The following is a 14,136-nucleotide window of genomic DNA, read 5'->3' as shown; positions in this document are numbered from 1 at the left end:
AGTAGCAGTAACAGCAGGTTAATTTTGGGTTTATCTTTTATTTTTCCCTTATTTTTTTTATATCATGATAGTCTGTACTAAACTTAATATGCTTAAGGGAAAAATGTATAAAGGGGTAATCGGCTGGGTAATATATGCATAACTTAGATAACTGCTACTGTTTATTGTATTTTTGTGTTGTATTTGAACTTTGTGGGTGTTGTTCACTACAAACCCTCACGAGACCTCACTCGTCCACCCGGGCTACCGGGGGGTTTAAAGGGCTTGTTGCATACGCTAAATGCAATTGTGATTTCTACGAAAGTGAGTTAGGTCTTTTAACAATTTTACTAGTTTAACAAATTTAATTATGAAATTTATATAACTTGGCTTGGTAATTAAAATTAACGGTTTTGCAAACGGTTTAAAAGACTTATCCTAATGGTTGTGAGAAGCGTGCTTCTACACGTGTGAGAGTTGCAGATACTGTTGAGTGAATTGAGGTACCGGGTTTGTTGAGCGCAACAAAGAGTATATTTGAGTGGCTTATTTTTCTTATCAGGTGATTTTGTTTTCATAATTCTTTTTGTTTTATTAGTTTTATTGTTAAAAGTGTAATTGTATAGTTGTATAATTTTTAGGACCATCACATTAAGCCCGGTTTTAAAATTTATAATCAGTCAATTTTAACCCCGTCCCCGTTAATGTTCTTTTAAATGTTAAATTTTAAACATTGAGGGCAATGTCAACCTCAAGTGTGGGGATGGGGGAAAATTAAAATTTTTGCCTTAGAGTGCCTTGATTGTGCGCAAAAGCCAGAATTGTAAATAGTTTATTGCTATTATTAATGCCAAGTAGAGGTCTTTGGTCATGGTCAGTTTTTAAGCTTCTCGAAAGTCTTCCCATGCAAATGTTTTTCAAGAAGAAAAATAAAATGGACCGTTTAGATGGGGATAACGAGTCATGGGGACAGGTACACATGTTTATATCGGCAACCTTATTCCTCCGGTACGTGTGTGAGTTGACCACATATATATAATACACATATAATACATAGTATATACACATGTCATATGAGTGCCATTATAGAGAGTAACCAGTATGTCCATGATATCTAGAACTTGGTTGTCTCATGCATTTCGAGATCTTAATACCACCACCTGTATGGAGAAATAGGACTGTAGAAACCCACATTATAATGGCCTTTACATATAAAAATAAAATAATACTCCCTACCCTACATTATCCCTTAGGAGCCAAGTTTGGGCCTTTTTCCTTTCGTTTGTTTAACCCACATTACAAGCCGTGTTTGTCTTGGCATTTATTATTTTTAACCATGTGGATGAAATTCGGTATGTCAAGAGTTGTATATAAGTTGTTTGTCGATCATAGTACACAATGTACGTATGTCTCGATTCAGTGGTTTGTATATATTGATGTTAGTATTTGTCAAAAAAAAAAGAGAAATTTTTTTAAAAAAATAAATAAATAAATAAAAAGTTGGAAAATCAAAGAAAAGCTCAAAAAGAGTCGATTTTTGAGTTAGTGTCGTTTGTAAATAATAGTGAGTGAGTTGTTTGTTTGTTTGAATAAATTGGGTCTCATCCACCATAAGCTACTAAATAATCCGCTTCCACACCCTAACCTAAGCCACAGCAAAACCCTTAGTTCTATTCTCTATGCAACCGGTGGGTAATGGGTGGAGATATGACTTGCTTCCAAGCTTATTACATTTTGTTCATACTTGGTATAGAGGGCAGAGAGATACTATCACATTTTGCTGGTCCAGATATTAAACCGAGAGGAGAGATATTATATTATGAGGGGTATGACCATGTGTGCCTTAACCGGAAACAAAGTACACTTGTTTGGGCGGTTCCATAGTTTTAAATTGTAACATTAAATTATTTGGTGGGTTATCAACATTGACAGTGTCAGTTCTTGGGAATTGGGTATGACCTTATACCTCACTAGTATTAATCGTGGTAATTTATGAATCATCGATCGAGGTGTATGTGTCGCATAAAATTTTGCTTGAGGGCAAGCAAAAGATAAGTGTGGGGATGTGATGGTCGGGAAAAAGTCGTGTATATTATTATAGTTTTTGTTTACTTTTAGTTTAAATATTATGTGAACTTTGGTACTTCAAGCGTGTTTATGTGTTTCAGGATACTTGACGTTAAGGACGCTTATCGGGATAAATTACGGGCTTGAAACGAAGATATAGAAGATTCGTGACGATTGGCACGCTTTCCTATGCAAAATAAATGAAGAAAATAAAGAAAATTCTGTCATACGCTTTTAGCACGGTGCTAAAGGGTCCTGATGGTGATGTCAGCGTATCTCTAAGATAATCAGAATTTTGAGTCTTTAGCGCGGCGCGAAAATCACACCCCTGGGATGTTAGCGACGCGCTAAGATCCTCGTGACGGGAAAAATAACCCTAACTTTGATATAATCAGTTTTTCAGCCCCATTCGACCTATCTTTCATTCCTCCAACCAAATACAAGCCCTATGACGATTTTCCACCATCCCGAAGCCTCCGGTTCGTACGTTCATCGCATGCTTTCATCCTCTCATCAGATAAGCGATTCATTCGTGATGCCGATGTCAGGCTAAAACCATTGTATTCACTTTAGGCTAGGGTTTTGTGTAAACTAACTTTGATCAGATTCTATGTTTTGAATGAGTATGAACTTGATTGATTGTTTTTAATCTTGTTTTACATTACGAATTGATTGTTTAAACAGTTTATGATTTTGATTGTCAAACTTTGCATCACTTTTCTGGTTGTGTTCATCACATGTAGGGTTAGCTCTTATGTCATTGAACCAATAATCGTTAGTCATTGCTTATAACTGATTTTCATATTTTAAACTGGTAATTGGGTAAACCGGAGTTCAGTTGTGTCAACAATCCGGTTAGGGTATCGTTTGTCCTCACAACCCAACTGTTAGGTTTAGTAATTACTGCGCAATTAATCTTAAAGAATCTGTGATTAGTCAGTTATCACTTTACCTGAACCTGAAGTAAATCTTTCTCTCATAATTGTTTACAAACTTTTCCAAGTAATCGTGTGTTCTTATAATCATCTTTACAAACTGCTTGACATCGACTGTCCGCCTAGAATAATAATTTATAATGAACTTTACTTGCACTTTCCACTGATTCCCTATGGAGACGACCTTACTTACCCGTACTAGTTATAGGTATTTAAGCGTCATAAATAATTGTTTTTGATTAAAGCACGACATCTACATCACCTAACACATCTTTAGCTACGTTTTTGAAAGTCTTAACACGTATTTGCCATTATATTTGGAAGTCTAACATGTACATTTGACAGTTAAAAGTCAAATTCAATAATTAAAATTGATAATTACTTTATACAAGTTATACCTTGATGTGATGGTGTGTTCCACTTTTTAACAGTTAACGAAAATACTTATTGTGACTTTAGTTGCTAACTAATCTCTGTTTTATTGATAGAAATTTTAGATCATTGGATTGAAGTATATATAAATTATTAAAAACATGCATATTTATGTATACATAAAGATGATTTATCTTATACCTTTATCACAGATAAATGATATAGGTTGAACGCCTCTAATATTAAGTTCGTAAATTAGTAGGGTAATTTAGACGAGTTTGAATCAATTGAACCCCCAGACATACTTAATTAGCTTTAGCTAAACGGATCATGTTCGGTTAATTTGACACAAGTTGCCTGGTTTATTTTATTTCTTTAAATGTGTTCTTTGTCATAAGATTAAAAGTTTTAAAGTCATGGACATCAAGTTTTATAGTTTAAACTTTAAACATAACAATTTTTTTATACTAGCGTCTTTTGTTCCCGATTATATTTTTGTGAAATCCAACAATCCATATCTATAATCTATAATAATATATATAAACGAAAACATAAAAATCATATGTGTCGTGATGTAGTCGCTCCCCCTTTTTTGGGAGTCACCATATTTGCTTGATTTTTAAATGGAGGCTTCTCATGCATTTGACCCGAATTCACGGGTATGGGTCTCACCAAACCCAGATATTTTTTAAACGGGTTATAACATCTCATGAAATAAAAAATTAAGATTAATCTTACCAAATATTTGATATGAAAAACCTATAAAATAGGGATATACTAAAAAATAATATTTAATTTTTTTAAAAAAGATATATATTATTTATAATTAAAAAAAACAATTTTATAATAAAAAAATAATCGGGTTATGAGTCTCACCAAATTCAAAAAACTTTTAAACCGAGTTATAAAATCTCATTTGTTTGTGAAACTCTTTCATCATCAAATATTTAATATATTATTAACTTCTGTACAATAAATAAAATTAAAATTCAAAAAATATATAACATTATAAACGAATAATGAAAAACAACCCCTCGTAATACGGGAGATAAACGCTAGTAATACATAAATAATAAATAGAAGAACTACCTGAAATTTGTTCTTGTTATCATAAAGATTACAATTTATCAAAATAAACTTTTATGCATAAATATTATATTTAAAAATAAAAATAACAAATATGTTTACGATGCATAAAACGTGTAGCGTTACATCATTATGAAAAAAAGTAGCATCGTGTTGTATTTTTCTTTTTCTTATTTAATTTTGCACCAATATCCTTTGTTTCAGTCTTTGATTAAAAATTTGAAACCACAAAAAAAGCGGTTCATCTCTGATTTTCATGCATGCCAGACAAAATTACTTTCTCATGCCGCCTCAGTTTCTCTATTTTTCCCTCCAGCCCCTCATCTTCTAGCACCATACACTTAAGACCCTATAGTTTTCACATGCTCTTTTATTCACCCAAAAGTGCAACTTTTTCCATGTCTGATTTTTTATAATAATCATGTGCATCTTATATTATTATTAATGTTATTTATAATTCTATGATGTTTAAACAAGGATATTTTAATTACCTTTTGTGTTGTCATATACACTTTTAATGTATTTTATTTATAGAAAAACTTACAACAAAACATTATATGTTTTATGATAATTTTTTATATAGCAATTTGCATGTACTCTCTAAGCATACGAGTTAGTATTCATTTATTAATACACAAATTTACATTGGAACAATAAAATATTTTTCTTTTATTGATGTTAAGCAGTGTTTGATTTTTTAACAGCAAAGGCTCAAACATTCAGAATCACTTTGATAAATGAATTACCCTTTCGTCTAATGAACAAAATGTGGTATCTCGGCCTGCTCACACAAGAGGAAACTCATAACTTATTAGTTATAACACAATATGTCTCAACCAGAACAATATGTTTCATGCAAGACTCCAACTCACATCCTCTTATAAAGAAAATCATGGGTTACCGCCGGGCCAATTGGTCTTTGATATAAGCAACGTTCCGTGTGTGTTAATATCAACCTGAGTATTTATTTATATGTTTATTATTGCAAATTATACATTGACACTATTTTGTAGGCTACATAATTTGTAAGCTACATATAATGCATATTGTTTTGTATGAAGTAGGTAAAATACTTTTGTGAAGGGAAAAAAAAGCATCCTAGTTTGATTTTTAGTTTTTTTGTAAAATTATTTGATCAGTTTCACACACAACCCTTATAATATAAATGCATTATTTGCCTGTGTGTCATCACATGGTATTCAAGGATTTAAAATTCATCATTTACGAACACATGGAAAACGTGTCACATATAAAATTTTGAAGCAATATAGTTACTTCTAAGATTAAATCAACAGGAAATCCTCTACTCCTATTGTCACACCATATTACCACATAATACGAAGTATAAATTTAAAGCCTAGATTATTATCTATCTCCCATAAACCAAACTTATAATTATTTTCCTTACAATTCTAGTAATACCAAACCATAATGAGTTGTTTTGGGTAAGGTACCATACATTGTAATATGAGATTACTAACCTGAGCCATACAACAAATGATCATGGGCAAAATTCATTCTGTGAACCCATGTAACCATTTTCTTTACTAAATTTGAAAACCAACAGAAAGCTAAGTAAAATCATGGTCAACATACTATGAGAAAATGTTTTCCTCACTAAATGAATCAAGTGCCATAGGGCGATTTCAAATTGAGATAATTATAAATCAAGATTTATGATGAGAACCAAATAGTGAGGAGTATTTAGCAAACTACATTAATTCGTAATCACGCAACACATAACTTACAAAGAATATACATCTTCAAAGTAAAAATAGATGACAAAAATGTTTAAAAAAAATAAAATATATCACCATAGTTTGGCTTTTTGTCCGAATTATCTCATCATCCCTTCCATTAAACTCCACATGCCTTATGTATCTCATATACCAAACCCTAGTCCTCAAAAAAAGGAACTAGCCATACCCTATAAGTGTTTGGATCAAAAAATAAGGTAGCAACTTGACAAAGCTGTGCTAACCATTACTTCAATAAATCTTCTAGGCGCGTGCTCAAGCTTAACTTGACAAATATACAACTCGACTCAATAAATCAAACAACCAAAAAAACGCCATTCCGAACATGCAAGACGGAACAAGATTGATTTCGAAGCTCGAAAAGTTAACAATGCATATCAAACCTATATTTAATAAAAACTAATATTTGTACATTATTATGTCAATATAACAAACCATAAGGTGTGAAGCGTCGAAAACAATATCATATGTACCGTTGTTTGAAATAATTGGGCCATGATAGAAAAAGTATAAAAAAAATAGCAAATTCCAGATCAGATTTTAGCCCATTCAGATTATACCTCTGTTTCTCTTTCTCTCACTCACACACACACACACAAAAACACTAATTGATGATCATCAGTTTCTTCTTGAGCTTCATTTCTGATTCGCTTTTGGACCGGTGATCGATCAACGTTTATCCGAATTCAAAGGTTCATCGTTTAATCTCACTTTTACGTCTTAATTTCGATTCATTTCATTCGTATCATCGTATATTCGTATGTTCTGTTGACGTTAGTTTAAAGCCTATATTCATAACCATAACCTCTCGATTTATCGTAGTTTTTATGTGAATTGAAACGGTTTGATCATCGATGATTCAGTGAAGTTTGACCGGATTTTTGGATTTTGATGATATGTTGAATTTAGTTTACCCCTAGCTGTGAGTTGTTACCAGCTGTATCGGCTTTATTTTATTTGATTCGTATTCCGATTTGAATTTTAATTTAAATTTAGGTTTTATTATTATGACGTGATTTTGTTGTATCTCGAATTATGAATTCTGATTATTAATTTTCTTCCTAATTTAGGGATGTGATCTTCATACACCACCCCATGGTCCTTTACGGCTCGTATAAACCTGATACTAACTGACACCACTTAGGGCCTATACGAACCGTATAGATGAAAAGTGGCCCCATGCCTTAATTTTATATCTATACATAAGTCAGGAAGCCGTGTTAGTTTGATTTTCAGTCCTGATTTACAAGTTTGTATATTAGTTCAGGTTATGCTTAATATAGTTTTTCTTGTGCTATTATGGAAGTTAGTTTTTCAATTCAGTTAATGGTCAGTTTCATGTATTAGCCTAATTAAAGGCACTTCTATGATGAATAAATATATATGTGTAGATATAGATTGCTTCATCTTTTGAGTTTTGTTTAGTGCAGAAAAACACAGTAAAATGCGAGAATAAACCTCACAAGAGTTTGCAGATTTTTTATGAATAATAATCTTATACGAGTAAAGATCAGAATGGTGGATTTTGAATAATTATAATTCAAAGTTCTCATTAACGAAAGAACTCAAATTACAAAACTTGTTTATTCTCTTAGAACACAATCAGAAAAAAACAAACAGAATTCCTAGCCTATAACTTAAGACACACTCAATGCAGAGAAGACCTAAGATAGTACAAGGATAATAGAGGGTTGATCCATGATGAAATTAATTATGATATTTGTAGTAATGGGGGGCAAAGCCACGTGTACACACGGTTAATAGGTAACAAGCTGTCAAAATCTCAACACCTAATTTGAAGTTTTGAACACCAAAATGATTTAATCTTAAGCACAACGTTTAACAAAAATAGGAAAAAGATTTAAAATGTGAATGAAAGAGAGTGAAATTTAGACAAAGGCCTAATTTATGGATTTAATTTCTTCACATATTGGAATGGAAGACAAGCCAAACTACTATAAATATCATGCAAGTCCCCTCAATCAGGAAAACGTGAATGGCACTTTTGTTTTTTTGTTTTTAATTTATTTATTTACTTTTAAGGATCTTAATATACGTCTAATGCGTGTCGTGTGACAACCTAGTTCATCCGTCTTACCTTCATATAACAGCTATTACTCTAACTTTCATGTCATTCTATTAGTTAATCTAAGTTACCTGTTTTCTTTGTGTCTAATTACTGAAACAAGTATTTTGTTTTGACTTTCAGAATCAAGCTCAATTTTGTTAAAGAAAATATTGCTTTGTCTTGTTGAAGAATATCATCTTTGTTCTTCAGACAAGCACTGCTATCTTTTTGAAGATCTGAGGAATAGTTGGTCAACCCAAACAACGAAATGAGAAAGCATCGTTTCAGAGATCAAATTAAGTCGATCTTTGGAAGTCATATTGACCAAGATGAGGAACTTAAAGGGAGTAATAAAGGTATACGCTTTACTGCTTTAGTGAACACCTTTTCACTTATGTTTTGAATATTTTAATAATATTTGCTAAATTGTCCAACAATCAAGTTTACGAAAATCCAAAATGGTAGAAAATGAGTATCAGAGCCAATGTTTGTAAAGTATCATTTTCAAATTCAAAGTATTTTTCTTTTTGAATTCATGAAAAGGTAGGCCTGTAAACAGACCGACAGCTTATAGTTCGTGATCCGTTCGGCGGGAAGTTCGTTATGTTCGTTTATTTAATAAACGAACGAGCATGTAAATTTTTTTTCATTTGGTAAAACAAACAAACATGAACACATTTCATTTTGTTCATTCTTGTTCAGTACACTTGTTAATTCAATTCGTTTATGTTTGTCATTTACGGTCGTTAGTTTACGCTTGTTTGCTTACGTTTGCTAATAAATTCATTTATTTTTTTTGGCCCATTACAAGTTAGTCTAGTTTTCATAACATTTTTGGCCCAACACATTATACTTCACATTACTTATAACTGGTTTTACCTCAGTTATGTTCGCGAACCTTTAGTTTATACTGTTCACGAACACAGACATGTTCATTTTCTTAACGAACAAACACGAACAGGTAATCCTCTTTCGTTTAATATCCGTATTTGGCCGTTTCTTCGGTTAAAGTAAAGCAAACGACCACAAACATGCTCCGTTCGTGTTCGTTGAGTTTGTTTACAAGCCTAATGAAATTTGAAAAGCCAATGTTTGTCAATTATCATTCATGAGCATGCTAGATACCCTACAAGCTTAAACCGATGTTGATACTTAATATCATTATTGCCTTTTAAAATAAAATGATTTGGGAGATTATTATTCTAATGTATTTGAAACATTTTAATGAAGCTCTGAATGTATTTTGCAGAAATGGAGGACAGTTATATGAAGATTCTAGAGCTTCTCAAACAGGAAGATACTGATGAAAGAAACAAACTTGTTGAATTGATTGAAGATTTCCACAAGCATCATAGATCAGTCTATGAACGGTATGATCACATCACAGGAGAGTTGAAGGAAAAGATTCATCCTAAAAAAGATAAAGATTCTTCTTCTGCTTCATCCAGCTCAGATTCCGATTCTGACTCAGATGATGATTCAAACGAAAAGGACAGTAAAAAGGGGAAGTTGAATGCAGTCGACACACTCAAGGAACAACTTCAGGATGCAAACACACATATCGATGAGTTGACGAAAAAGTTGACCGTTGCAACCGAAGAATGCGAAACTGCTGTGAACAAGCAACAAGAAACCGAGAAGATGATTGAAGAGCTAAAAGCAGTTAATGTTCTGTTGGAAGGAGAAAAGGAGGGTTTGAAGTCAGAACTTTCTAGAATGACGGAGAATCTAGAAGCCAATGAGGAAGAAAGAAAAGCAATTTCATTAAAGGGTTCAGTGTTATTAAGTGAGATTAAAATAAATCAAGAAAAAATTGAAGAACTTGCTGCTGAATGCAGCCATTTAAAACAAGAATTGGCTGCAAAAGAAAAAGAGCTTCTTGACCATACAGATCTGCATGCTTCACATAAAAGTGAGACAGAAATTAAAATAAGAAGCTTTGAAGAAAATCTTGAATCTTTAAACTCCCAGAAAAGAGAGATTGAGGTTCAGAAAGATGAAGAAATAAAGAGTTTAACCGAGAAAGTCAACACCTTTGAAAAGGAATTGGAATCTTTGAAAGTCAGTAAAGTAGCAGATGAACAGAAATTACTAGAAGAGAAAGAAGTATATGTTGTTCGGGTGAAAGAATTAGAGGAAGAGGTGAAGTCGTTGCATACACTAAAAGCAGAATTAAATTCAGAAGTCAACGGGAAAAATCAACAACTTGAAGAATTTGTTAATCAGATAGAGAGTTTCAAAGAAGAGATTGCACAAATGTGCGTTCTTCAAGCAAAGACGGCAGAAGAGAAGGAAGGATACGAGTCAAAGGTCAAAGATCTAGAATTGCAGCTTGATTCGGTTAACAATCTGAAAAATGAATCAGAATCACAACTTGAGAAAAAGGTTGTTGAGATTTCTGAACAGTTGGTTTTAATTCAAAGCTTGAAAGAAGAACTTGAAAGCAAGTCTAAAGAACTAGAAAAGACAGTGGAAGAGAAGGAAGGCTATGGGTCAAAGGTCAAAGATTTAGAATTGCAGATCGAATCGTTAAACAACCTTAAAAGCGAAACAGAAAGTCAACTCGAGAAAAAGGGTGTTGAAAATTCAGAGCTCTTAGTTCAGATTCAAAGTCTAAAACAAGAACTTGAAAGCAGGTCAAAAGAACAAGAGAAGATTCTGGAAGAAAAAGAAGCGTACGAGTCAAAGTTCAAAAGTCTGGAATTGCAGCTTGAATCGGTTAACAATCTGAAAACTGAGTCAGAATCACAACTCGAGAAAAAGATTGTTGAGATTTCTGAAATGTTAGTTTTGATTCAGAGTTTGAAAGAAGGACTTGAGAGCAAGTCAAAAGAACAAGAGAAGACAGTGGAAGAGAAGGAGGGATATGAGTCAAAGGTCAAAGATCTAGAATTGCAGCTTGAATCACTGAACAATGCGAAAACAGAAACAGAAACTCAACTCGAGAAAATGAGTCTTGAGAATTCAGAGCTCTTATTTCAGATTCAAAGTTTGAAAGAAGGCTATGAGTTAAATGTCAAAGATCTAGATTTGCAGCTTGAATCATTAAACAGCCAGAAAAATGAAACAGAAACGCAACTCGGGAAAAAGGGTGTTGAGATTTCTGAACTTTTGATTCAGATTCAAAGTTTGAAAGAAGAACTTGAAGGCAAGTCAAGAGAACAAGAAAAGACTCTGGAAGAAAAGGAAGTGTGCGAGTCAAAGGTCAAAGATCTGGAATTGCAGCTCGAATCGTTAAATGATTTGAAAACCGAATCAGAATTGCAAGTTGAGAAAAGGGGCCTTGAGATCTCTGAAAATTTAGTTCTGATTCAAAGTTTGAAAGAACAACTTGAAGTTAAGTCAAAAGAACAGGAGAAAACTGTGGAAGAAAAGGAAGGCTATGAGTCGAAGGTCAAAGAACTTGAGTTGCAGCTTGAATCTGTTAACAATCTGAAAACCGAAACAGAATCAGAACTCGAGAAAAAATTGCTCGAGATTTCTGAACTTTTAGTTCTGATTCAAAGTTTGAAAGAAGGACTTGAAAGCAAGTCAAAAGAACAAGAGAAAACTGTGGAGGAAAAAGAAAGCTATGAGTCAAAAGTCAAAGATCTAGAATTGCAGCTCGATTCCTTAAACAACCTTAAAAATGAGGCAGAATTACAGCTTGAGAAAAAAGTTGTTGAGATTTCTGAACTTTCAGTTCTGATTCAAAGTTTGAAAGAAGAACTTGAAAGCAAGTCAAAAGAACATGAGAAAACAGTTGAAGAGAAGGAAGGCTATGAGTCAAAGGCCAAAGATCTAGAATTGAAGCTCGAATCAGTCAACAACCTGAAAAACGAAACAGAAACTCAACTTGAGAAAAAGGATGTTGAGATATCTGAACTATTAGTTCAGATTCAAAGCTTGAAAGAAGAACTTGAATGCAAGTCAAAAGAACAAGAGAAGACTTTGGAGGAGAAAGAAGGATATGAGTCAAAAGTCAGAGATCTAGAATCGCAGCTCGAATCTTTAAGCAACCTTAAAAACGAGTCAACAATGCATCTCGAGAAACGGGGTCTTGAGATTTCTGAACTTGTAATCCTGAGCCAAAGTTTGAAACAAGAACTCGAAAACAAGTCAAACGATCACATAAAGACTATAGAAGAGAAAGGAGCCTACGAGTCAAAGGTCAAAGATCTCGAATTGACCATCGAATCCTTAAGCAACTTAAAAAACGAACTCGAAACACAACTAGAGAAAAAGGGTGCGGAAATTTCAGAACTCCAAATTCTAATTCAAAATCTAAACGAGCAACTCGAAAGCAAGTCAAAAGATCAAGAGAGAACCTTAGAAGAAAAGAAAGGCTATGAACAAAAAGTCAACGATCTAACGTCAGATCTTGAATCCTTAAACAACCTCAAAGATGACTTAGAATCTCAGCTCGAGAAAAAGAGTACCGAAATTTCAGAACTTGAAATCCTAAGTCAAACTCTGAAACAAGAACTTGAGACCAAGTCAAACGATCATCTAAAAACAGTCAAAGAGAACGAAGTCAACGAGTCAAAAGTCAAAGATCTAGAAGAAGCCATAGAAGACCTCAAGGGAGATTTGGAAATCAAGGGAGATGACATCACCACTTTGACCGAAACAGTCAGAAACCTCGAAGTCAAACTCCGTCTCACGAACCAAAAGCTTCGTGTGACCGAGCAAACATTAGGCGAGAAAGAAACCGAGTATGCAAAAAAAGAAGAAAAACTGCATCAAGAAAACAAATCACTCATTGACAAAATCACCAATCACAAAGAAACCGAAGAAAGCGTTAAAAACACGGTCAAACAACAGGTCAACCAGATATCAACCGGAATCGACTCGTTAACTGTAAAATTTGAGGAAGATCATGGACATATTTCAACACAGATATATGAAATCATGAATGAAATCCAAGTTACCAAGATTTCAATGAAGAAGATAAGTTACGAAAAAGATGACTTGCAACAAAAAGTTGGAAAGATGATGATACAGTTGGAGGAAGCTGAAGCATTGAAAAGGTTAGTTAAAGAACTTGAAGTCAAAGTTAGTCAAAAGGATGAAAAGATGAAAGAGTTGGAAAAACAGCTTCATGTTAAAGATGTGGGTTTGGTGGATCTCGGTGAGGAAAAACGAGAGGCGATTAGACAACTGTGCATATTGGTTGATTATCAACGCGATCGGTATGATCATCTGCATCAAATGATATCGAAAAGGCAAACCGCGAGGTAAATGAGTAAATTGGTTTTTGATTCTTGAAAAGGTTAATCATCTTTTCTCATTGTATTATTATGATTATTATTGCTACTGGTATTTTTTGTTTGTTTTATGGTATATGATGTTTGTATTGAGTTTAGGAAATTACTTGTTATTTCCTAGTCTTATGTAATTTTTTGTTCATTCAGACAGTAACATTATTTTGGACAGATCGATTGGTCGAATATATATGTTTGTGTTAGCTGTTTAGTGAGTATTTGGTTTTAGTAATATGCTTTTGATGTGCATATACTTGTTAGTTATTGCATAGATTGAAAGCTTTGGTGGTTTTTGTTGATGGTTCAGTTATGGCGCGGCCCGGTTTGGATAAATGCCGCTTTTGACATGACCCAACCCGGAACTGGTTTTAAAAAATCTCGGTTTGTACATCACTAAGGGACAAGTATGAGCAGACTTAGTATATAGACAGTTTTTTTTAATTTTATATGTAATGCATATTTTGGTATTTCGGCTTTGTGATCGCCATTTTTTTAACTTAGAAAAGATGAGAGTCTATACATGCACTTAAAAAACTAAGTGAAGAGAAAAGAAAATTGATAGCCATCTCCCGAGCCAACGATCACTAGCCGTAAGAATTGTGGTTCTTGAAGTCGGGTCAGAACCAATG

General features: G+C 33.3%; 1 protein-coding gene across 2 annotated transcripts; it reads left to right on the top strand.

Annotated features, from left to right (window-relative positions):
- The first annotated feature begins 6,737 nt into the window (after window positions 1-6,737).
- LOC143619353 (uncharacterized) lies at window positions 6,738-13,711 on the top strand. Of its 2 annotated transcripts, XM_077091301.1 has the most exons (3): window positions 6,738-6,888; window positions 8,406-8,620; window positions 9,514-13,711. In XM_077091301.1, the coding sequence occupies exons 2-3, from the start codon at window positions 8,533-8,535 to the stop codon at window positions 13,482-13,484; spliced, it is 4,059 nt and encodes a 1,352-aa protein (XP_076947416.1). In that variant the 5' UTR covers window positions 6,738-6,888; window positions 8,406-8,532; the 3' UTR covers window positions 13,485-13,711. The 2 variants fall into 2 exon arrangements, with proteins under 2 accessions (XP_076947416.1, XP_076947417.1); XM_077091302.1 differs by lacking the exon at window positions 6,738-6,888 and having other exon boundaries at window positions 7,736-8,620.
- Window positions 13,712-14,136: the final 425 nt, after the last annotated feature.

The sequence above is a fragment of the Bidens hawaiensis genome, unplaced genomic scaffold, assembly GCF_021521415.1.
Source record: "Bidens hawaiensis isolate Kalapana, Puna unplaced genomic scaffold, B.hawaiensis_p1.1 tig00002423_1, whole genome shotgun sequence".
Taxonomy (NCBI): Eukaryota; Viridiplantae; Streptophyta; class Magnoliopsida; order Asterales; family Asteraceae; genus Bidens; species Bidens hawaiensis.
Note: the sequence above shows the minus strand (reverse complement) of the source record. Positions and strands in the feature narration are given on the sequence as shown.